Source organism: Cucurbita maxima, unplaced genomic scaffold, assembly GCF_002738345.1.
Source record: "Cucurbita maxima cultivar Rimu unplaced genomic scaffold, Cmax_1.0 Cma_Scf00005, whole genome shotgun sequence".
In the NCBI taxonomy this organism is placed as follows: Eukaryota; Viridiplantae; Streptophyta; class Magnoliopsida; order Cucurbitales; family Cucurbitaceae; genus Cucurbita; species Cucurbita maxima.
The window spans coordinates 6,294,554-6,318,850 of record NW_019272021.1 but is presented as its reverse complement, the minus strand read 5'-3'; the positions used below and the strand labels follow the sequence as shown (position 1 = coordinate 6,318,850).

Sequence of the window (24,297 nt, the reverse complement as noted above, 5' to 3'; positions counted from 1 at the left end):
TAATCATTTCTTTCAAGGAATGGAGTCCTTTCTTCTATGCAGATTTCTTGGACTAGACTTGGAGTTCTCTTCTTTCTTCTACGAGGTATTTTGCACCTATACTTTCGTTAGAAGTTCATTTGAGTTTTCTATAGGAATAGGTCCTAAGTTTATTTGGTACTTGTGATTGTCACACATTCTATTTCTTTGAAGTTCGTTTTAGCCTCTTTTTAGGAATATAACATGAGTTTCTTTAGCACTTAAATGTGTGGGTGCTCAATATTGATTCGAGGTATTTCTTTTCACTTATCTAGAAAAAGTCGAGTCCCTTTATATCCTTAGACTATTAATATTCAACTAACCTTGTCATCTGATAGTTGTAGTTGTGTTAAAATGGTATTAAAGCATGTTGATGTCTCCTTTTATCTGCTTAATAGCAATTTTGCAAGACCTAAACTATAAATAATGGGAATACCCAAGCAAAAAAGCTAATACTTTTTCACCTTTTCTATAAAATACAGATAGTTTGGAATATTTAACCTTCAAATATTATTGGGTTGGTAGAAATCGGTGGGTTTAAGTGGCATGAACTAAGAGCTTATAGGCATTGATTGATGGCTTTCACGTGGACAATCCATATAGTTAACCTTTAAGCATGTGCATAAGAAGGACTAAAATAGGCCAATAATATATACCATTGGAATTATAACCCAATAATAAAATGCCAAGATTATAATATTGAAATTTAGGATAATGAAGCTTTCATCAATACCCACAATTGGCTGTCACAAAAACAAAAACAAAAACCAAACAGCAAATCCTTAACAAATTCCAGCCAATTGAGAGACTGCCTGTCCACTCGAGAATTTCCTTTTCCATATTATTTTATGAAGTTTGCCATTCTTTGTCTTTAACTCATTTAGATTCTCTTAATGATTCCACTAATCCTTTTCTTTGACAGAAAAGCAATTAAATGGGATCCATCAATCTTGTAAAAGGATCATCTGTGGTTTAAGTGCAATATTCACCAAGGTATCACTCTTTAATTATTTTTTTTTATTTTAATATTAAATTTTAAATTTAAAGTAATTTCAATCCTAATAATCGAGTAGATAATACACTTATTACTATTTAAAAGATTAATTATTTAGTTTATTATTAATATATTTTATTGATTCATTCAAGAATTTTAAATTTTCTATTTCAAGTGGGGAGGATAGGGAATAAATATAAATGAAAAAGAAGAGAAAAACTCTCATTTTTGTCCCTTCACTACTTTACCTTTTATTTTGAGTTGACTCATGAAATTAAATAAAGGTTTAATTATCAAGGTAATTATAACTTGTAGATATAAATTACTGGATGGTTCAAAATTTAGGAATTATGGTTTAGGGTTTAAGTAGTTTTTTTAAATATGTTTATCACTAATTATTTGGAAAACCATAGGATCAAATCTATTATTACAATTTGTTTAAAGTGAATCTAAGATATTGATTTAATTATTAAGATTCCTAGGTCTTTGTAAAGAATGCTTTAGGCATAGAAAATTATAGGGAAATTTGTCAATGGCTCCTTGTTTGATCATATTGTTCTTTTTTGTTTTAAACTTGAAAGGTACACATAATATATTTTTCTATATTATTTTACTTCTAAAACAATTTTTAATTTTAACAAGTAAAAAAAAAAAAAAAAACTTCGTTTTCTATTAAAAAGGTTTAAAATTAATACTAAATCTTACTTTAATTTTGTGTTATTTTTTTTAAAATTAAAAAGATCTTAATACATAGAAGATATATTTCACACCAAATTTCAAAATCTATTTATTTAATAAATAAAATATTTGTAAAAAATAAAAAATAAAATTGCGATTTATTATAAAATGTTAATATAAAAAAGGACTAAATTTTTTTAAAAGTTGATCGACAGGTGAGAAAAGTCGGAGGATGTAAAGCAAGTGGACCCCAGTCTCATCCATTGTGAAAAAAAAAAAAACATACGAATCCCTTTTATCATTTAAAAAAGAAGGAAAATATATATATATTTTTATAAAAATTTTAAAAATATATAAAAAAAATCCCTTTTATCTTACTCCATTTGCTCATAAGCTTTAATTAAGGCTTCCATTTTTTCTTTTTATTCTCACTCCACTCTTCTTCATTCCATTTTCCCTCTTAGCAAATTCCGCCGGAATCCTCCATTGTTCAGATTTCCCGATGAGGTCGATGCCCTTAAACCCTCTGATTTGCTTTCTTTAGTTTCTTTTCAATCCCTTTCAATCGATTCAATAAGAAGAAATGTCAATTTATGATGCTGCATTTGTGAACACGGAGCTCGCTAAACCGACCTCGATTTTCGGCCTTCGTCTTTGGGTTGTAATCGGAATCTTAGTCGGAGCCCTAATAGTTCTCGCACTGTTTCTTCTTTCACTCTGCCTCACTTCTCGCAAGCGGAACCGTCATCAGAACCAAATCCGTTTCCCTAAGTCCACAACCGACCATTCTCCTCCCGCCGTTTCGAAGGTGATCCAGGAAATCGTCCACCACGCTGTGCCGGATCATCACCACCATGTGCAGCCGGAAATCCATGTCGAGATTGGAAAATTGGAGCATCGGGTTGTTTTCTCCGATAGACCCTCTAGTGGTGAGAGTAGAGGCGCTGTGAGTGAAAATGCTTCTTTTGGATCTGTTACTGTCGGTCCTGAGGTTTCACACCTAGGTTGGGGCAGATGGTATACTCTGAGAGAGCTCGAGGCGGCCACTAATTGCTTGTGTGAAGAGAATGTGATTGGAGAAGGTGGATATGGAATCGTGTATTTAGGCATTTTAGGAGATGGTACCAGAATTGCTATCAAGAACCTCTTGAATAACAGGTGATCGTGTGGACTAGTTCTATAATGTTTTATCCTTGCTTTTGTACTTTTTAATTTTCTTCTACAACTTGAGGGCTCCGTTTGGTTTAGTTGGGAGTGGTTCTGTTTGATTTCAAGAAATCTAAGTCAATTATGTGTTGGAACTTAGAAGGTGCTATAGAGATTCTGATGTAGTTGTTTCTTTTTCTCTGGGGGGAGGGAAAGTTTCAAACTGCTACAACCTTTTGTGTTTCTGATTTGGCATGTTCTTCTTGGCTTGAAGATTTTATCGATGCTGAAGTTTAATCTATTTGTTTATTAGGGGTCAAGCTGAGAGGGAATTCAAAGTCGAAGTGGAAGCAATTGGACGTGTAAGACACAAGAATCTTGTCAGGTTGCTGGGATATTGCGTTGAGGGTGCATATAGGTACTGTTGATTTTCTTTAAATTTTAGAGAGTTTTTGGTGCAAACAAATTAACTTCTTTTTTTTTTCCCTTTTTTTCAGAATGCTTGTTTACGAGTACATCAACAATGGCAATCTAGACCAATGGCTTCATGGCGATGTTGGGGATATTAGCCCTTTAACGTGGGAGATTCGTGTTAACATCATAGTTGGAACAGCAAAGGGGTATGTAATTGGGTTATTGCGGATTAGCTATCGATTCTTGTTGCAGCATGCAATACCACTAATGCAGTTCTTTCTCTCTGTTTTGTTTTTTTCTATTTATAGATTAGCATATCTTCACGAGGGTCTTGAACCAAAGGTTGTCCATCGTGATGTAAAATCAAGCAACATACTTCTTGATCGTCAGTGGAATGCTAAAGTATCTGATTTTGGGCTGGCCAAGCTTCTTTGTTCTGAAAGAAGCTATGTGACAACTCGTGTAATGGGCACATTTGGGTTAGTTCATATCTTATGCTCGATTGTTATTTTCTATAGTTCATAAGATGGTAAGTCATTCGGTGATTTCTATAGCTATGTTGCACCTGAGTATGCCTGCACTGGGATGTTGAATGAAAAGAGTGATGTTTATAGCTTCGGAATTCTAGTTATGGAGATAATTTCAGGGCGGATCCCTGTTGATTATAGTAGACCTCAAGGAGAGGTAAGTTTTCCTTTGCATCTAATGCTCAATTATGAATAGTTAATGCATTAGTGTTATCTCCGTTCTTTTCTTTTCTGCTACTTATGCAGTTGATGTTAATTGCAACTACAGGTGAATTTGGTGGATTGGTTGAAAGCAATGGTTGGAGACAGAAAATCTGAGGAAGTGGTTGACCCCAAGTTGCCAGATAAGCCTCCTTCCAAAGCTCTCAAACGGGTTTTGTTGGTTGCTCTTCGCTGTGTTGATCCTGATGCTACGAAGAGGCCGAAAATGGGACATGTCATCCACATGCTTGAGGCAGATAATTTGCTGTCTCATGATGTATGAAGCTGCATCTAAGCTTTATTTGAATTTTTTGGTTTGCTCTTAACAGTCTCCCAACTCAATCCGTCTTTAACTAATTTGTAGGAACACCGGGTCGGTAAGAATTCTTCTCATTCGGTTCAAGGCCATCAACATGAGAACCGGGTCATTCCAAGACAAGTTAACAACCCGAAATACGAAGGTGCATCTTCTAATGTAAGTGAAGGTGACAATGGAAACTTCAACATGAAGTAGGTGGAGATAATAACGTATCACACTGGCTTGATTTACACGACTGACACTGCAAGTTTCTCTGATGTTGGGAGCTGAATCAACAAGTATAGGGTTTGCTTTATAGAATTTGTTTATGCGCTTCAGCTGCATCACATCTCCAGATAGGTTGCTTTTCTAAACTTAAATAAGTCCCATTCTTACAGAAGAAGCTATAACAATCGAAACACTTCCTCTCTGGTTCGATGTGCAGCGTTTGCTTAGGCTCCTTAAGTCCTAGTCGCTTTCTGACTTGATATTGACCAAACAAAGCCATTGTCTATTATTTACCTTTTAGGGTCGGGCACCTAGTTTCTATTTGGTAAAGATAGCTCTTGTGTCATTGTACATCTAAAATTACACCCTTTTATTATGGGGAACGTTCTTCCTGTCAATTGTTTGGTCAAGCACCTAACCAGCTTTGTTGGTGGAATTGGTTGAAACTTCCAGTGAGATTGTGTAGCCTATAACTGTATGCTTGTGAAGTGTGGTCCCTGTGACCAGCAAGTTTGGTGGAGACATCTCCAACTGCATCTTCGCCTTCATGTGCTCTTTTGCTCTGTTCTGACTGGACCAGCGAGGCCAAGATGTGGACTAGAACAGAGGCATTCGACATCGAAAACATGACGGGGTTTTGTCCGATCTTCACATTAGGCTGCCCAAAGTTTCCTCCCAAGCTGGCTGTGGATGCTTCTGAAGGGATCAGATCAATCCTTTGGTTTATCTTCCACCATACATTGTCTTTTCAAGCACTCTGTCAAACAGAATGTCTTTGGGAAGCTCCTTCAAAACCCCTTATCCAAAGCCTTGCTTTTGGAGAGCAAGTTTCAAAGTGCTTCTATTACTTTATGAAGTTGGGCCATTTATGTAACATAATTTTTATTCTTTTTCTTTTTTGAAAATTTGCATCTTTGTATTTATTCATTTATTTTTACAGTGTAGAACTCCATTTGCAGAGTTGGGGCCAAGTGTGCTGGATCAAACTTGAGCGAATTTGCTTGTGTTCCCAATACAGAATAGCTTTCCCATTTGTTGAGGTTTCCTAGTTCATTGTTTTTACTTGGAAGCCTAACTGTGGGCTGTTGAACGTATATGGTTTGATAAATAATTGTGTTCGGTGGAGATTTGAATCTCGTGGAGGTAATATCTTAATCAGTTAGCCTATGCTTAAAACAATTTAATTAGAATGAAGCGAAGTCCGCTCTTCAATTTAGTTAAGATTCAAAATTCTCCTTCGATGGTATTTCAATAGTATGGGCTATGACTAATACTAGAACGAAGAATTATGATTAATACTAGAACCAACTCAGAGTTTTTATCAAATTTTTTAAGACTTCAAAAATTCAAAGATTAAAAAATTTCAACATTTTTATTGTAAAAATAAATAATAAATAAAAGATCGCTATAATTATAACAAATTAATAAAATCAAGTCATTTTCACGAATCCAATTTCTTTATAAATAAATAAATAATAATTAAAATTTCTTACTTTCATTGCCACTGTTTTTATATGATAATGTGACGTAAAATCCACACCGTCCAAACGTGGAAGATGTTTAACGGTCAAAGTGTATTAATTCCACCAGCCAGACCAGTCAAAATCTGCCACATTTAGTGCCAGAAGTCCTGTAATCTGTCCGTGAGTAACCTCCCAGTCATTTTAGCGCATTCCCGAACGAAACAAATTCGGCGAAGGAAATTAAATTCCACATGACGGTCACGAAAAAAAAAAGAAAAGAAATTACGTCAACATCCAATCAATTTCGTCCACGTTTCCACCTTTCGCACAATTTGCGTACCTCTCCTGTTAGTTTATCAATGCCTTTATCATCAATTCTCAGAAACATCCCCTCATTTCCATCACACAATTTCAACGTTTCCTAGCTGCGATAATTTCTTGGAAATTTCCTTTGCTCTCTGGTTTCTGAATCTGGTAGGAGCCGCTCCATTTTTTTCTCGAAATGATTTGATCTTATTGCTTTCAAAATTATTCTGTTTGCTGTATGTAGATTTAGGTTTCGATGTAACTATATAGGGCCTCTGTGATTTTTTTTTCTTTTAATAGATGTTTGGTGTCGATCTCTGAAGGATTTTTTCATTTGTTCTGCTCTAAACGGATTGTTCTTCGTAGATGTGCGAATTGGTAACTTTGATACTTTGATTTCTCTTTATTTATTTTTTTTTTTTTGTACTTTTTGATAGTTTACTTGTAATTGTTTGTAAATATACATTCCCTTTTATGGTGTTTTCTTATACTTTTTTTACAATTTTTTTTGGTGTAGAAATTGATCTCTGGAAATGCGTGTCTTGGAATGTTTTTAAGGTTTTGTTTGAAGGAAAAGATAGTGTTTTTTGCTGCTTCAGAATATTGAAAATTAGATTGACGGTTGACCATTTTCCCCCCTCAATTTTATGCGTGGAAAATTATTTGTTTTCCTTGTGCAGTTTGTTGATATTAGGTGTAGCATTGATGAAACTTGTGTTGTTGTATTCTGGTTTGGGAATTCCCTTTGTTTACTTCTGGAGCTTTTTGCTACAAAAAAATTGATTGGGTTTTTGAATAAATTCAATTCTGGGATGTTCTGTCATTAGAGTCATATTTTCATTCCAAAGGTTGAAAGTTGTAACATTACATTTGGAAAACTAGCTATTTGAGTTGTTGTTTGCAAGGAGAATTCCTTGTTAAACTGGGAACTTGGCTGTTTACTGATGTTAGTAGTTGGTTTATCTAGTTCCTTCATCAGTGCTTTACTTCTGCCCTACATTGGCTAAATTGAATATGCCATGTTTGGAAATTCCATGGAAGGTTCGGGGCACCAATTGCATCTAAAATTTTAGTACACAATATTCCATGTGAAAGTGGCATGATGGATGGTTATCTTGAACTTGGTTCAAATGAGAGCTCATCCTTGGTTTTTATACATCTTGCAGTTCGTGTTATATAATGAGCAAACCGCAAGAGCCGCACCGGCCTTTCTTTCATTTTGGGAATCCTTTCCGTGCAATATCGCCAAAGGGTTCAAAATTGTCTTCTAGACTTGTCTTTCTTTTAGCCACTTTTGAGGATTCCTTGGCACAGAAGCTGACAAAGCTTACTCCTAAATCAGATAATGACGTATTTAGCTTCTTATGGATGGGATTAGCAATGAAGCTGCTGTGTGAAATTCACAATGATGTAAAAACTCTTATAGGAGATCTTGAGCTCCCTGTATCTGACTGGGGTGAGAAATGGCTAGATGAGTACCTGGACATCAGTGTGAAATTACTTGACATATGCAATGATTTTAGCTCTGATCTCTCACAGTTGAATCAGGGTCATCTGATACTTCGGTGTGCCCTGCACAATCTGGCTTCTACATCTTCCAACCAGTTTGTTCCGGCCCGTTGTTCGTTAGATGCATGGAATCAACATATTAGTTCCAGAACCTCCAGAGTTGAGAACCGTTCTCCTATTATGGACCATCTTGAGGAATTACTTGATCTTCCGAAGGTCAAGAACTCACCCAAAGGCAAGGTTTTGATGCAAGTGATGTACGGAGTGAAGGTGGCAACTTTGTTTATCTGCAGTGTTTTTGCTTATGCCTTCTCCGGTTCTTCCAAAAGGCTGTTATCCATCCATGTTCCGGATACATACAGATGGGCACAAGCGTTTACTGAATTACAGAAAAATGTAAATATGGGAATTAAAATAAATCATTCCAGTGGAAGGTTTACTGCGTTGAGAGTTCTTGATGCAGTTGATGAGCGTGTAAAAAAACTGCATTCTATGATTCAAGAAAATATTGATGGTGGCATGAAAGTGGAAGAATGTCAAAATTTGATTGTAGATTTGAGGAGCGAGGCAGAAAAGCTTACACAAGGTGTTGATCATCTTACAAAACAAGTTGATGAGTTTTTTCACGTTGTTTTATCTGGACGTGATGCATTGCTTTCAAATCTTAGATCAAGTGAAACAGTATTTGGTCAGGGAATGGAGGGGCTGTCTACAAGGCAACCGTGATGGAGTCTGAGCTTGCTCGTCTATATGAAAGGGTTTAACTGGTTATTTTCCTATCTTTTGATTGGTGAATGTACAATATCTTGTCTTGCTTGTCATAGTATAGCCTGTGTAAGAATACTTTATGTTTTCTTAATTTTGTGGTTTGAGTGTGTAATGTTGTACTATGAAATGAGAATGAAATGGAAAAGTATATCATGTTCAAGTAGAAGCTTTGCTGACTAAAGTTTTCTTTACCGGTCACATGCTATAATTATAGCCACTGGATTATGACATTGTGTCTCTTAAAACTTTGTTTGCTGATGCAGTGACAGATGGAAAAGATCAGAAGCATGAGTTTTCATGCGGTGTGTCGCGGTCTAGAACCGCCAACCTTGCCGGTGAACATTTGCGAGTTAGCTGCACAAATTGGCAGTGGGGTTGTGAATTGTACTTGATGGTTGGATCCTTCTCACATCTTGAACATTTTCCTTATCTTATCTCATCGTTTTCCTAGTTTTTTCTGGCATATAACTTCATTTACTCGCTAGTTGCTTTTAAAGAGAAATCAAGATGACATTCTATGGGTGAGTCCAGCCTACCTATATTAATCATAACTGTGCTGGAAAGGTAAAATACAGGTCTTACAGAACATTTTTAGATAGATTTTTATGCCATCGGTAACGATATATTGACTCGATATAGCTTTTTCTGGTACACAGCAAGAAAGCTTCATGCATGACTTATTTGATATGAGCATTTTCTCAACTCGACTGCTTCAATTGGTATAGTGTCCTCCGGAAATTTGCATGTTGTAATCTTTTCTTCCCCCTGATCGGGTAACAGACTGCACGGTGGAGGAGTAACCTGGCTGGTTATTCCCTCAACATCAGTGCAAGTCCATGGCTGTTTCTTGGCCTTTGGTGCCATGCTGATTGTCACATTGGAAATGCAGATGTCTGTAAATGAGTCACCCGAAATTCCCTCCAATCTCGCTGCCATTGTTGCGTTTTCAACGACTATATCCCTGTAGTTGATTCCTTGAATTACAGGCAATGCGTGGGGGTCGTATTTCTTATCAGCATGTGACCCGTAATTGCCTGTCATCCAAAATGCCCATTTCATGGTATGCATTGTCATCCTCCTTACATATATGTCTTTTACATATCCTCCCCTTCCTATGCCAGTTTTGATCCTAACCCCGGATTCGGAATTGATGGCTGTGATGTCTTCGGCTCGGACATCTTGGATCCCACCCGACATCTCACTTCCCAATGCAATGACAGCACTTGTAGGTGAAATGCACGTGAGGCGTCTGATGACCAGTTGCTTAGTCGGCCATCCAAATCTTATGCCATACTCATCCCAACCACTCTTAACAGCTACACAATCATCTCCAGATACTATGTAACAATCTTCAATTCTAACGTTTGTGCAGGAATCTGCAGATGAATTCGGTCATTGGTTTAACAAGATGTATAAAACTACTTCTCGAAAAGTTCGAGTTGCTTTGGTGAACAAACCTGGGTTGATACCGTCTGTATTCGGAGATCGAACTGGAGCGATAATGGTGATGCCTTGAATAACAAGGTTGCTGCATAGCATTTGCAAGTGAATCAAATCTGGGAATGTTGAATGTTGTACTCATTGTTCCTACGAAATAACTAATTGGTTACCTGCTGTAAACAGGATGAACATTCCAAGATGGAGAATTCAGCAGGGTCAGATTCGATATCTGTATATTGCTGGAATACATGATCTCGATCAAGTACGGTCGGGTGTACTTAAGCTTTCCCTGATGAAACAGCTGCCACCAGCGATCACCCTGACCGTCAATCGTACCATTGTTTCCTGATGTCGATTGTGTTGCACTCAAATTTTCAGACACCAGTCAAGAAAAATGAGAGACAGACGGAGGGTATATCAGTGGGACATTTACCTGTGATGACAACATCAGTGAGATTTGTTCCAAAGATTAAACTGATGTACCGTCCCCCCGATGTGTCCCTTCCATGACCGTAGGATGGCAGCGGTTCGACCACAGACCATTCGTTCAGATCCTATCAAAGAAGTTGAAAATCAGTCAATTTTAGATGAAAATCAGTCCTTAAATTATAGTCGTTGAATCGACAAGTCTAGTTGATTTAAGATTTTTTCGACTCGATGATTTTGTAAGATGGGGATGGACCTTAACCTTAGAGTCGGTTGAACAACTTTAGCTGACCTAACCACAGTAAGTGTTTGGATTTCAAATGGTTAAGGCATAATTTAAGGGCCTAATTTTACATGGAATCCAATGGATTTCAAAATCATTCAATTTCTTGTTGTTTGTTTTAGAACCACTTAGAAAAAGTTGGTGAAGAACCTGCCCCAACTTTTGACCCATCAGCTCAAGACACCAATGTCTTTGCCTTTGACTTCTTTTAATTAATTATCTCTTCTATAATTTTTTTTTTTTTTTTTTTTTTTTGAAATTCGACTAAAAATTTAAATATTTTTTAAAAGGTAAAAAAAATATAGTAAAAATTAATGATGAGGAAACAAAAATAAATTACAAAAAGGGTAACGAGCATTCTAGTAGAGATATAATTGTCTTCACATGAAAAGGAATGATTTCAAAAAAAGTGAACATTTGGGCGTTTTTGTCATTTTCGTATAATGTTTTTGTAAATGTTACTCAAAGAAATATTTTTTTTAATGTATCAAATTTTATATTAATTTAATCGGTGAATTTTGAAAAATGTTTTATATTTTCTTTAACTTATAAATTCTAAATTATGAATTTAGGAAAAAAAAAATATTTTAAAAAATAAATAGAGACATTTTAAAAATAATTCAACGAGAAAAATGTCAGATAGAGAGAGAGTAGACGAAAAAGGTGAAACCTGAGAAGCAAGCAGCACAGCATCCTGATGCAGAAACAGAGTGAAATGACTGGTGAGGTTGAAGCTGCCGGTAAGCCACCTCCCCGCCGGCACATACAGCTGAGCGCCGCCATCGCCGGCGTATTGGCTCAGCCTCTCCACAGCCGCCTGAAACGCCTTCGTATTCGACGTCTCTCCGTCGCCAACGCCGCCGAAGTCCGTTATGGAAGCACTGTGGGCTCTGCAACTTATAGCCCCATATTCAATCATCTTGCCCTCCACAATCCTCCCCTTTTTGTGCTTTCTCCCCTTCCTCCCCTCAACTTCCCCCATCATCGCCGCCGCCAGAATAAGCACCAAAATCGCCATTTTCACTACCTGTGAAAACAAGAACAACATTTCCATTCTAAACACAAAGTAAAAATATGAAGGCATTACAAAAAAAGGTTAAAAGGGTTTGTTCAAATGCTAGAAAGGGGAAATGGGTCGGCGGATTTGAAGCGAAAAGCCATTAAAAATGGAAGCTTTTGAAGAGATTTTTGTGCAAGAAGCCATTGGAGAAGGAATTCCTCGTGTTCTTACCTGAGCTTTAATGGGTTTCTTGTAGAGTTCCTCCATTGTGATGATTTGTGAAAGAAACTGAGGTTTGAGAAGTTGTGTTTGTGAGTGTGGGAGAAGGGTGAGTGAGTGGGCGGTTTTATAGATTAACTTTTAGTTGTTTGATGCCTTCACGTTCTACCCACCACGCCATTGCAAATAAGGAATTTTGTTTCAAGTTTTTTTTTTTATTATTTATTTTTAATTATTATTTTACAAATATTCGGTTTAAGTCCGTAACTCCGAAGAGATTTCTCTCCTTTAACTCAATGCGTCCCGGGACCGAATTATATTCGCCCTCAATCCCGCCAAATTCTTGCCCTCCTCTCGCTTTATGTATATACACGAACCTTTTATGAGTAGAAATTTCAGATGTCTTTGTTCTACCTACCATTTGCAAATAAATAATTTACTTTTATAATAAATTAAATATTATCTGATGAAGTTTGGATCCGTCATTTTTCAAAAATAGTTACAACTAATTTAAGTCGGAAAGATAGATAATAAAGAGAGATTTTTCTCCTTTAGCATAACACAGCTCGATTGAGACGAAACTATATTCTCAAAAATCACACCGCACGCCAATCCTTACAACTAAAATACTAAGATGTCACTAATAATATTTTAATAAATATTTTTAATCCATTATTGGTACAAGAATGACAGTGTAACAATTCAAACAGCACCATTATGTATCGTCGTCTCAGCTTCATGGTTTTAAAATGTGTCTATTAGAAACAAGTTTCCACACTCTTATAAAAATTGATTCATTCCCCTCTCCAGCCGAGGAAATCTCACGATCCACCCCATTGGGGCTAGCGTCCTCCCTAACACACTGTCCGGTGTCTGACACTGATATCATTATAACAACTCAAGCCCACCATAATAGATATTATTGTCCGTTTTTGCTCGTTACATATTGTCGTCAACTTCACAATTTTAAAACACGTCTATTAGGGAGAAGTTTTCACATGTTTGTAAGAATGTTTGTAAGAATGTTTTGTTCCCCTCATCTCCCACTATTATATTTAAAAAAATAAATAAATTACACCAAATAATTTCAATTAACTATATACAATTTTTTTTAATGTATAGTTTATTTGGGTAGCCTATAAGCTAAACATTGCGGTTAAATTTCAGCCACAAATAAAATAAAAATAAAAAAAGAAAAAGAAAAGAAAAGAAAGAAATAAATAAATAAATAAAAGTGGAATTTTAAGTTGGAAGTGGGAAGCATGGGGTGTGGGAAGGGGATGGGGGAGATAAGAGAAGTGGAATTTGTGATTTTACATATCTGCCCCTAACTTTATATTAGTGAGTGGGTCCCACATTTGTCCTTTTTGGACTTTTCTCGGAGATTGTGAGTTTTTTGTTGTATAATAATCTCGTGAACGCCGATGGGCGATGCCTACCCACTTCTCACGCTCACGGGTTTTAAAAATAAATAAAAAATAATATAATATTTTCAATAAAATATGAAACCCACTTTACAAATTATTTATTAAAATTAAATTATTTTAAAATGGACTAATTTATTTAATAAAAAATTTTGAAGCTATATAAAGTCATATATGTTATCACGGTAAAAAAAAAAAGACTAAAAAACTTAGTAAAAAAAAAAGCATGTGGACTTCCTTCGGTTTAAGGACTAAGTTTTCTGCAATTCTATGTGTTTTAGATTGTATGGTTAGAATCATTTAAGTTTGACATGATGAATCTTACTTGTATAGTAACTTAAAGCTCAAAGATATTTGATTAACAAGATAATCTCGAAATTTCCAAATGTGTAATTCTATGAGAACGAGCATTATTCGTTCCTTATTCTACCGACTTAATCGAGTTTTTTGGTCGAGAATTTGTTTAAATTAGTTGAATGTAAATTTGCAAGGATTTACATTTAATGAGCCACCTCCATTCAAACAATAGCTAAATTTGACGAATGGGCTTGAATGGGCCGCCCAAAGAATTACAGATCCAGGCCCATTGAATCGCTCTTGATCAAATCGGCCCAAGGTCTCAGCTCATGGCTTAACATGACTACCCACTTTCATTTTCCATTTTTTTTAATAAAATTTAAATTTTTTTAAAAGATCTTAAGTTAGTATTAGTTGGAGAGAAACCCTAAACCCTAAACCCTAAACCCTAAACCCTAAACCCTAAACCCTAAACATTTATTACAGAGGAGTGTAAATCTCTCTTAGTAGATTTGTTATAAGATCGTGAAGTTACTTTGATATCGTAACGGGCCAAAACATACCATATTTGCTAGCTGTGGACTTGAACTATTACAAAATGGTTATGCGAGAGACTGGTGAGCTTAGGGTCTACAAAATAGTATTGTAAAACAGCGTCGGTCTAGGGCTAGAAGTTACATAATGATATATGTAACATGCCAAAGCGGACAATATCTTCAAGTAATAAACTTGTGTTGTTATGTTAAAACTTTCGATAGGGCGAGCCTAGAATGGAGAAGGGTGAAGTACGCTAAAATATTAGAAAGTGGGATAAATTTGATTATTATTTAATAAAAATGCAAACGGGAGAGTTTCATTTAGGAATGTTTTCCATTTTTAGGAACTCCACAAAATGGTCGATGTATTGTTGCTGGAGCTTTCTGTCCCCAAAAATGGTGGCAGCTTCTTTCGCATTCCTCCTTATCTTCTCCCCTTCTTCTGAAACTAAGGCTTTTCTCAGAGCTTTGGCTATGGCTTCTCCACTGAAACAACCATCCGCCTCCTCTCTTTCAACTTCAACTCCGACGCCCTTCTCCACCAACAGCCTCGCACACAGCGGCTGATCGATTATAAACGGCAACAAAACAAGACAATGGCCGAATTGCAGAGCTTCAATGGCGGATCCCCACCCGCCGTGAAAGAAGCACCCTCCGATCGCCGGATGCCCCAAAATCTCCATCTGCGGTGCCCATCCCATACACACAATCCCTCTCTCCGCCGTTCGATCCTGAAATCCAACCGGAACCACGTCGGAATCATCCTCCGCCGCCCATCTCGGCTTCCTCAGAGACCATAAAAATGGCAGCTCCGACAACTCCAACCCCCGCGCGATTTTGTGAACTTGATCCTTCGTCAATCTACACTCACTGCCAAACCCTACGAACACCACAGACTTCGGATTCTGTTTATCGAGCCACTCGAAGTTCGATTTCCATGGCGAATCGACAGAGAACTCTGTTTTTTGGGGCTTTTCTGGCGGAAGAAACCCTAACGGAACCACTTTCTTCCCACAAGCTTCACTGTAGAAATTCAAGTAATGGCGGTCCGATTCGTAACAAGCACGAAGCAAAATCGCTTTACTAGCAGCAATAATCTTCCCCAAGCGATCATGAACGCTCATCCCTGTCACATTTTTCACCGGAAACTCAGAGATCAAAGCGGCGGCTTCAAATCTCCGAAACGAAACCGCCGATTCAAATCCGTCGAGTTTCATCGGCGTGGTGAGTTTATGAATATCAGGAAATCCATCTCGGAAAACATTCTCCATGAAAGCGAGAAATCCCGTGGAGATGACATTGAAGAACAGAGTAGGAATTTGCAAGTCTCGAGAAACGTTGCAGATCCAAGTAGCGTGGAAATCGACGATGAACCAGTCCGGCGGATTTGGAAGATCGTCGACGAGTTTCCTGAACGACGGTTCGGCGAGGTCTAATGCCATTTCGAGGAAAGGGACTTTGTCGAGAGGAAGGTCCATGGTGGCTTCAGCTCCCTCCGGCAAGAGAGAGCTGTCGTGAAGCTTCGGAAGAGGAAGGGGGAGTGGCGTTATGAGGGAGGAGAGCGGCGGCGGAAATGGAGGAAGCCTCTGTAAATTTTTGGGGGTGGAAACGAAGTAGACATGGACGCCGGAGTTTGCTAGGGAGACGGCGAGTTGAAAATGAGGCATAATGTGGCCGAAGGCCAAGAACGGGAACTGAAGCACTCCAATTTGTTTCGCCATTGTTGCAGTTTCTGGTTTTGATCAAGAAATTTTCATGTTCTTATACACTCAGCTCACCTAAATTGGTACGTATACTTCAATTTTTTCAACGACGTGTGTCACTTAGAGTCATTCCTTTATATATATATATTATTTATTATTTTGAATTTTGGGTTGTCCTCATAAATAAAAATAACTCAAAATAATGGTGAAACCTTAATGATTTGGGGACTCAAAATGGGTTGCAATTTAAAGCTGACTCATAATTTGACCATACTTGTCGGTTGCAATAATAGATTGAATGAAATGGAAAATTGAAAGATTTTAACCCCCACCTAATTTATTTATTTATTTATTTGAGGAGATTTTTTCGATGTTATTTTTGTTCAAAATTATATAAAATAAAAAAAATGTTAATTGGGTTCTAAAAATTTAAATTTTAAAATTTATTTTAAATACTTTTGCTTATATCAAATTTTAAAATCAACTCATTTATATTTTTTTAATATAATTAAAAAGGATATCTACCCACTTTATGGATTGAAAATATATTTATATTTATATTTATATTTATATTAACGGAAGTGTTTATGAAGTTGGGAATTAGGGGATAAAGATGGCGGATATAATTTCGTTTTCGAACCCATTTATCTGTTGGGAAAGATGTTCTACGCGTTCACTCCCATTTTTTTGTTTAAACGGAGAATCTCCTCCATGTTCGAATTGAGGATTATTGGGTGTGAGTCCCACATTGGTTAATTTAGTGGAAGATCATAGGTTTATAAATGAAAGAAATACTATCAACATTCGAATGGGGTTTGTTGGGAAAGTCCAGAGCATACCATTGTGGAGAGTCGTGATTCTTAACGGTCGGTGGGTTGTGGGTTGAGTTGTGTTGTTTAAAATCTCAAAGGGGCAAAAAAGTAATTGCAAAGAACATCATGAATAAAATTTTACATTTTATTGTTGTACTCCTTTACCCTTATTAGTATTAAAAGTAGTGCTTTGGGCCATTGGTAAAGGCTGCTTTTGTGATGGGCCTTCACACCGTGCATTAGGCCAATTATGAAGCTTTTTTTTTTTTAAAGAAGGCCCAAGAGCTCTGAAGCTACCGATTTGAAGAAACCCCATTTTTTAGGAATTTTACAAATTCCTCAATGTATCGCTGATGAAGCTTTGCGTCCCCAAAAATGGCGGCAAACTCTGTAGCTCGCTTTCTGATCTTCTCCCCTTCTTCGGAAGCCATAGCTTCTCTCAAAGCTTTGGCTATGTCTTCTCCACTGAAAGATCCATCCTCTTCCTTTCTCTCAACTTCAACTGCCACTCCCTTCTCCACCAAAAGCCTCGCATTCAGCGGCTGATCCACGATGAACGGCAACAGAACTAGGCAATGCCCGAATTGCAGAGCTTCAATGGCGGATCCCCACCCGCCGTGAAAGAAGCACCCTCCGATCGCCGGATGCCCTAAAATCTCCATCTGTGGGGCCCATCCCATACTCACAATCCCTCTCTCCGCTGTCCGATCCTGGAAACCGGCCGGAAGCGCGTCGGAGTCCCCCGCCCAGTCCGGTTTCCTCAGTGACCATAAAAATGGCAGTTCCGAAAGCTCCAAGCCGCGCGCTATCTTGTGTACTTCATCCTTTGTGAGCTTGCATTCGCTTCCGAATCCGACGAACACCACGGATTTGGGGTTTTGTTGATCGAGCCACTCGAAGGTCGATTTCCATGGCGAATCGGCCTCGAACTCTGATTTTTGGGGATTTTCTGGAGGAAGAAGCCCTAGAGGAATCACTTTCTGTCCGCTATGATCCGAGTAATACTTCAAATAATCAACATCAAATTCGTAACAACTACGAACTACAAATGCTTGAATAGCGGAAATAATCTTCACTGATCTTTCGTGATCGCTCAAACCGGAATCGTTCTTCTCATACACTTCACCAAGAATTTTTTCCGCTTCATACCGCCGGTACGCCACTGTGGAGCCGTCGATCTTCGGCGGCGACATCAGGCTTCTAATATCCGGCGGAGACTTACCAACCCCTACAATAGGGGAAAAGAAAGCAAGAGGTGCAGGCGAGTAAACGCTACAGAAAACGATCGGAATTTGAAAATCTCGAGAAATATTGCAGATCCAAGTAGCATTAAAATCGACGATCAACCAATCCGGCGGATGAGGATGATTAGCAACAAATTCTCGAAACGGCGGCTCGGCAAGATCTAGAGCGAGTTTCAGAAACGGAATTTTGTCGAACGGAATGTCGACGGTGGCCTCTGCACCTTCCGGCAAGGGGTCGCCGGGGAGTTTGGGGAGTGGAATGGACACCAGAGTTATGAACGGCGACAGAGATGGAGGAATTCCGGGGAGTCTGTTGAGATTTCTGGGGGTGGAGATGAAGGAGACATGGACGCCGGCTTTGGCTAAGGATATGGCGAGTTGAAAATGGGGCATTAAATGGCCGAAGGCCGACCATGGAAACAGAACAACGTGAAGAGCTTTCTTTTCCGCCATTTTTATGAGCTTGAGGAAGACGATGATGGTGGTGTTGAGAGATAAAAGAGGTTTGGGTATTTATAGTTGGATCTGAGAGTGCTTCCATGAAAGTTACATTAAAATCTTTAATTCTTTTTTTTTTTTCTTACCATTTAAGCCTTAAATTTTGATTTGTGCTCCAATAAATAAAGTTAGGTCAAAAGATGCAAAAAAAACAATGAATCAGTTGCAATTCAATATGGATAAACATGGATAAATAAATGGACAAAGTTAGTTACATGCTCATAAATGGATGGAAATTTTGAACAATGGGGTGGATTTGAAATATGTCTTAACCGGTTAAATTGTGTTAAATTGTGTTGTGCAAAATTTTTTAGAGATTGAGAGAGTCTAAAATATATGTTTTAACCGGTTAAATTATGCTAGCTAAATTTCTTTAGCCCAACAATTCAAGCTTTAACACTCCTTTTTGCCATTGGTAAGGGTGGTTTTCTCAAAGGCTCGGACACTCCTGATTTGAATCCCCATTTTTGAGGAATTCTACAAATTTCTCTATGTATCGCTGATTAAGCTTGGTGTCCCCAAAAATGGCGGCAATCTCTGTAGCTCGCATTCTAATCTTCTCCCCTTCTTCGGAAGCCATAGCTTCTTTCAAAGCTTTGGCTATGTCTTCTCCACTGAAAGATCCATCCTCTTCCTTTCTCTCAACTTCAACTGCTAAACCCTTCTCCACCAGAAGCCTCGTGTTCAGCGGCTGATCCACGATGAACGGCAGCAGAACTAAACGATGCCCCAATTGCAGAGTTTCAATGGCGGATCCCCACCCGCCGTGAAACAGACTCCCTCCGATCGCCGGATGCCCTAAAATCTCCATCTGTGGGGCCCATCCCATACTCACAATCCCTCTCTCCGCCGTCCGATCCTGGAATCCGTCCGGCAGCGCGTCGGAGTCCCCCGCCCAGTCTGGTTTCCTCAGAGACCATATGAATGGAACCTCCGAAAGCTCCAAGCCGCGCGCTATCTTGTGTATTTCATCCTTTGTGAGCTTGCATTCGCTTCCGAATCCGACGAACACCACGGATTGGGGGTTTTGTTGATCGAGCCACTCGAAGGTCGATTTCCATGGCGAATTAGCCTCGAACTCTGATTTTTGGGGCTTTTCTGGAGGAAGTAGCCCTAGAGGTATCACTCGCTTTCCGCTATAATCAGAGTAATACTTCAAATAATCAACATCAAATTCGTAACAACTACGAACTACAATTGCTTGACTAGCAGAAATAATCTTCACTGTCCTTTCGACATCGCTCAAACCGGAATCGTTCTTTTCAAAAACTTCATCGTGAACTTTTGCAGCGTCATACTGCCGGTACGCCACTGTGGAGCCGTCGATCTTCGGCGGCGACATCAGGCTTCCGATCTCCGACCGAGGCCGACTACTGCTTAGAAAAGGGGCATAGAAAGCAAGAAATACAGGTGTGAAAACGCTGAAGAAAACGATCGGAATTTGAAAATCTCGAGAAATGTCGCAGATCCAAGTAGCATTAAAATCGACGATCATCCAATCCGGCGGATTAGGATGATCGGCGACGAATTTTCGAACCGACGGCTCAGCGAGATCTAAAGCGAGTTTCAGAAACGGAATTTTGTCGAACGGAATGTCGACGGTGGCCTCTGCACCTTCCGGCAAGGGGTCGCCGGGGAGTTTGGGGAGTGGAATGGGCACCAGAGTTATGTATGGCGACAGACATGGAGGAACTCCGGGGAGTCTGTTGAGATTTTTGGGGGTGGAGATGAAGGAGACATGGACGCCGGCTTTGGCTAAGGCTAGGGCGAGTTGGAAATGGGGCATTAAATGGCCGAAGGCCGACCATGGAAGGAGACCGACATGAACAGCTTTTCTTCCCGCCATTTTTGTGAGCTTGAGGAAGATGATGATGAAGTTGAGAGATAAAAGAGCTTTGGGTATTTATAGTTATAATCAAAGCAACTGTGAATGTTTGATTAATCCACCACACCCAAATGGTGTGAGACTTCTCTTATTTATAATCATTTACAGAATACAGAAATAAGGTAAATTACAAATAATAAGGAAATAGCGATAAAAGGAAAGAATAATAAATGAATACAATATATTTGCATTTAGTAAAAGGGAAAATATGGTAACCCGTAATGTAAGGCAAATATCTAGATATTTGCCTTATAATGAACGGTCAACTATCCTTAACACCCCCCCGCAAGCTGAGCGTCGGATTTGAACGAACATGAAGCTTGGATCTGAAAAATTCAAAGAGAGGTCGAGAAATACTCTTTGTGAAGATGTCAGCAACTTGGAGATGAGAGGGTACATATTGTGTACGAAGTTTGCCAGCGATAACAAGTTCTCGAAGGAAATGATAATCTAGTTCAACATGCTTGGCCCGCTTGTGAGAAACAGGATTAGAGCTCAAAAAAATAGCACTTTTGTTGTCACATAAGAGTAAGGGCTGCTGTGAAATAGGGACCTTGAGGTCATGCAAAAGATGCGTAACCCAAAGAAGTTCAGCAGCAGTTGTGGCAAGAGCACGATACTCAGATTCACAGCTGGAGCGTGATACAGTAGGTTGCTTTTTGGCACTCCAAGAAATGAGATTGTTACCAAGATAAATAGAATAGCCGGATGTAGAACGACGAGTATCGGGACAACCAGCCCAGTCAGCATCCGAATAAGCGACTAGCGTACTAGGAACAGTGGATGGACGAAAGATAAGACCAAAGTGGAGTGTTCCTTTGACATAGCGAAGAATACGTTTGACAGCAAGAAAGTGATCTGCAGTAGGGGCATGCAAGAATTGACTGACAGAATTGACAGCATAGGCAATATCTGGACGCGTGATAGTCAAGTACTGAAGGGCGCCAACAAGAGATCTGTAGAGAGTAGGATCAGAGAAAGGAGAACCATCAGCAGTCAGGTGTTGAGAAACAACCATGGGAGTGTGAACTGGTTTGCTATCGAGCAACTGAGCACGAGTAAGAATATCTCGAGCATATTTTAACTGACTGATAAAGAGACCATCAGGAGTGGGTGAAGCTTCAAGACCAAGAAAGTAACTGAGAGAACCCAAATCTTTGGTAGCAAACTCAGAATGAAGCTTGCGAGTAAAGCTGTTAATAAGAGATGAGTTGTTGCCGGTAACAATAATGTCATCAACATAAAGAAGCAAATAGATAAGGTTAGATTGCTGATGAAAGACAAAAAGGGACGTGTCAGCGCGACTACAAGAAAACCCAAGTGTGAGAAGAAATGAGCTAAAACGCTGAAACCAAGCACGAGGAGCTTGCTTTAAGCCATAGAGAGCTTTCTTTAATAGACAAACATGCATAGGAAATCGAGGATCAACATACCCAGGAGGTTGTTCCATATGAACACGTTCAATAAGCGTTCCATTGAGAAAAGCATTCTTGACATCAAGTTGTCGAAGAGGCCATTTATTTGTGACTGCAATAGAAAGCACAACACGGACAGTGGTAGCTTTGACAACCGGACTGAAAGTGTCAGTGTAGTCAAGACCAGGAACCTGAGTATAACCTTTGGCAACGAGACGAGCCTTGAAACGCTCGACGGATCCATCGGGCAAATATTTAATACGAAACACCCATTTAGAGCCCACGATGTTGGTGTTGGCAGGGCGAGGAACCAAAGTCCAAGTATCATTTTGTTGTAACGCTCGAATTTCTTCATCCATGGCAGCCACCCAAGCAGGATTCTTAGCCGCAGATTTGAATCCTTTTGGCTCAGTGGATGCAAGAAGAGCAGAGAGAAGTCCAGATGAGCCCAACATACCAAGATTTGCTGGATGACGAGTCTTGAATATACCAGCTTTGGCGCGTGTGATCATAGGATGAGTGCCCAAAGAAGAGAAATCAACAGGAGGTTCAATAGAGGTTGAATTAGAAGTCGAGGGTGACAAAGTGGAACCTGCAAGAGAAGTATCAACCTGCACAGACTCATCTACAAGGTCAGAACAAATATCACACGGGGATGAACTGGATTGAGGAATGTGCGGTGATGAAGTGGTAGGGGGGGATGAATCAATATGATGAAGATGTGGTTCCAAGAAATTTGAAATAGGAATAGTGGAAAGAGGTTGGGCTTGGGAGCTAGGGATAGCAGGAAAGTGAGTTTCATCAAATTGAGCATGGCAGGTGATATATAGCTTAGTGGTGGCGGGATCAAGACAGCGGAACCCTTTATGAACAGGACTATAACCCAAAAAAATACAAGGAATGCTGCGGGGAGAAAGCTTGTTAGGCATATAATCACGCAAATAAGGATAAACACGACAACCAAAGGGATGAAAATTGTCATAATGTGGAGTGTAGCCATAAAGGAGTTCAAAGGGTGACTTACCTCCAAGAAGTGGAGTAGGCAACCGGTTGATAATATAAGCTGCAGTGCTGAAGGCGTCAACCCAAAAACGAGGAGAAAGATGAGAGTGAAAGAGAAGGGCCAAGCCAGTCTCAGTCACATGACGATGTTTTCTCTCAACACGACCATTTTGAGCAGGTGTATATGGACAAGAGAGTTGATGGTGGATGCCAGAATTACGTAAATGAGTTTTGAAACAAGTACTAGTAAATTCGGTACCACCATCGCTTTGAAATACCTTGATACGAGAAGAATATTGATTTTCCACAAATTTTTGAAATTGAAGAAAAATATCAAAAAAATCAGATTTAAATTTTAAAGGGTAAAACCAAGTGAATCGAGAATAATCATCAATAAAAATAGCATAATAAAGAAAACCTGAATTTGATTTGATGGGAGAAGGACCCCAAAGATCACAATGAATAAGATCTAACACATGAGACGACCTACGTTCATTGCGGGAATAAGGCAATCGATGGCTTTTCGCAAGCTGACAACTATTACATAATGATGGAGAAGGCAATAAAGACGTAAGAGAAAGATGACCTTTTTTATTTAAAAAAGAAATAACAGAATGATTCACATGACCCAGACGAGCATGCCATAAATCATATGAAGCACGTAAAGATTTGTTTTTAAGGGCTGAAATAAAAGCAGAGTTGCCGCGCTCCAGCACATATAGCCCTCCATCTCTTTTACCGGTTGCCACCACCCTTCCTGTTTGATGATTCTGGATAGTAATAAGATTATTAGTAAATGTAACGGAGAGAGGAAAATCAGACGTTAATTTACTTATGGAAAGAAGATTTTTAGTGAGGTGAGGGACAACCAAGACATCTAATAAGTGAATATTTGGAACAGGAGAAAGAGTACCGATGTGGGTAATGGGTAGGGATGCACCGTTTCCTACAATCACAGAGTCCTTACCCGTGTAATTTTTAGACTGATCCAGAATTGATGGGTCGGCAGTCATATGGGCCGAAGCTCCAGTGTCCAAAAACCAATCAGCAGCATCGGGTCCAGCAATAGAACATGACGTGTTAAAGGCTTCAGCAAGGTGAGCATGAGAAGAATCAGGTCGAACATACCGTTGGTTGCAGCGGTCAGCATAATGGCCCTCTTTGCGGCATATTTGGCAATGAGGTGGTCGACGACCCTGACTTGAGTGGGTTCGTCCTCGATTAGAAGAGTTGTTTTTGTGAGAATAAGAACGACCTCGCTGGTTGGTAAAGGAAGCAGGGTGACTTTCATGGGTGCGACCACGATTAGTGGCTATGAATGTTGTAGGAGTGGAGTCAGAGGACTCAAGGGAGCGCTGGAACAACTCAAAACTTTCAGTTTTAGAGACTAGATCTGCAAAACAGGGGATAGGGGTGAGAGCCATCTGAGCAGTAGAAAAAGCTGAAAATTCGGTGCCGAGTCCACGAAGGAACCAGTGCACTTTATCAATGTCCTCGACGGGTCTGCCAATGGCATGAAGTTGGTCACAAATTTTTTTGAAGGCACGGGCATACTCAGCAACA

At 39.1% G+C, this 24,297-nt stretch overlaps 6 protein-coding genes across 9 annotated transcripts; 2 read left to right on the top strand and 4 right to left on the bottom strand.

Annotated features, from left to right (window-relative positions):
- The first annotated feature begins 2,073 nt into the window (after positions 1-2,073).
- Positions 2,074-5,339, top strand: LOC111479565 (probable serine/threonine-protein kinase At1g01540). Its single transcript, XM_023124280.1, has 7 exons — positions 2,074-2,848; positions 3,150-3,254; positions 3,334-3,456; positions 3,559-3,729; positions 3,805-3,934; positions 4,046-4,255; positions 4,343-5,339. Exons 1-7 carry the CDS (start codon positions 2,274-2,276, stop codon positions 4,490-4,492), a joined length of 1,464 nt encoding a protein of 487 aa, XP_022980048.1. The 5' UTR covers positions 2,074-2,273; the 3' UTR covers positions 4,493-5,339.
- A 970-nt stretch (positions 5,340-6,309) lies between these two features.
- Positions 6,310-10,801, top strand: LOC111479096 (protein BPS1, chloroplastic-like). Of its 4 annotated transcripts, none has more exons than XR_002717603.1 (6): positions 6,310-6,441; positions 7,440-8,368; positions 8,814-9,269; positions 9,440-9,610; positions 9,923-10,074; positions 10,174-10,801. XR_002717603.1 is itself a non-coding variant. In XM_023123572.1 (2 exons), the coding sequence occupies exon 2, from the start codon at positions 7,453-7,455 to the stop codon at positions 8,506-8,508; it is 1,056 nt and encodes a 351-aa protein (XP_022979340.1). In that variant the 5' UTR covers positions 6,310-6,441; positions 7,440-7,452; the 3' UTR covers positions 8,509-8,716. The 4 variants fall into 4 exon arrangements, 1 of the variants encoding a protein (XP_022979340.1); XR_002717605.1 differs by lacking the exon at positions 6,310-6,441 and adding an exon at positions 6,448-6,641; XR_002717604.1 differs by lacking the exon at positions 6,310-6,441 and adding an exon at positions 6,448-6,651.
- LOC111479095 (probable polygalacturonase) lies at positions 9,062-12,076 on the bottom strand. Its single transcript, XM_023123570.1, has 6 exons — positions 11,931-12,076; positions 11,370-11,726; positions 10,424-10,544; positions 10,161-10,335; positions 10,008-10,078; positions 9,062-9,926 (listed from the first exon to the last, which is right to left on the bottom strand). The coding sequence occupies exons 1-6, from the start codon at positions 11,964-11,966 to the stop codon at positions 9,217-9,219; spliced, it is 1,470 nt and encodes a 489-aa protein (XP_022979338.1). The 5' UTR covers positions 11,967-12,076; the 3' UTR covers positions 9,062-9,216.
- Positions 12,077-14,445: 2,369 nt separating this feature from the next.
- LOC111480061 (UDP-glycosyltransferase 91A1-like) lies at positions 14,446-16,002 on the bottom strand. The gene has a single exon (XM_023125002.1). The coding sequence runs from the start codon at positions 15,894-15,896 to the stop codon at positions 14,493-14,495; it is 1,404 nt and encodes a 467-aa protein (XP_022980770.1). The 5' UTR covers positions 15,897-16,002; the 3' UTR covers positions 14,446-14,492.
- An 812-nt stretch (positions 16,003-16,814) lies between these two features.
- LOC111480089 (putative UDP-rhamnose:rhamnosyltransferase 1) lies at positions 16,815-18,440 on the bottom strand. The gene has a single exon (XM_023125037.1). The coding sequence runs from the start codon at positions 18,385-18,387 to the stop codon at positions 16,984-16,986; it is 1,404 nt and encodes a 467-aa protein (XP_022980805.1). The 5' UTR covers positions 18,388-18,440; the 3' UTR covers positions 16,815-16,983.
- Positions 18,441-18,839: 399 nt separating this feature from the next.
- Positions 18,840-20,344, bottom strand: LOC111479281 (putative UDP-rhamnose:rhamnosyltransferase 1). The gene has a single exon (XM_023123835.1). It carries the CDS (start codon positions 20,276-20,278, stop codon positions 18,863-18,865), a length of 1,416 nt encoding a protein of 471 aa, XP_022979603.1. The 5' UTR covers positions 20,279-20,344; the 3' UTR covers positions 18,840-18,862.
- Between the last annotated feature and the right edge of the window lie 3,953 nt (positions 20,345-24,297).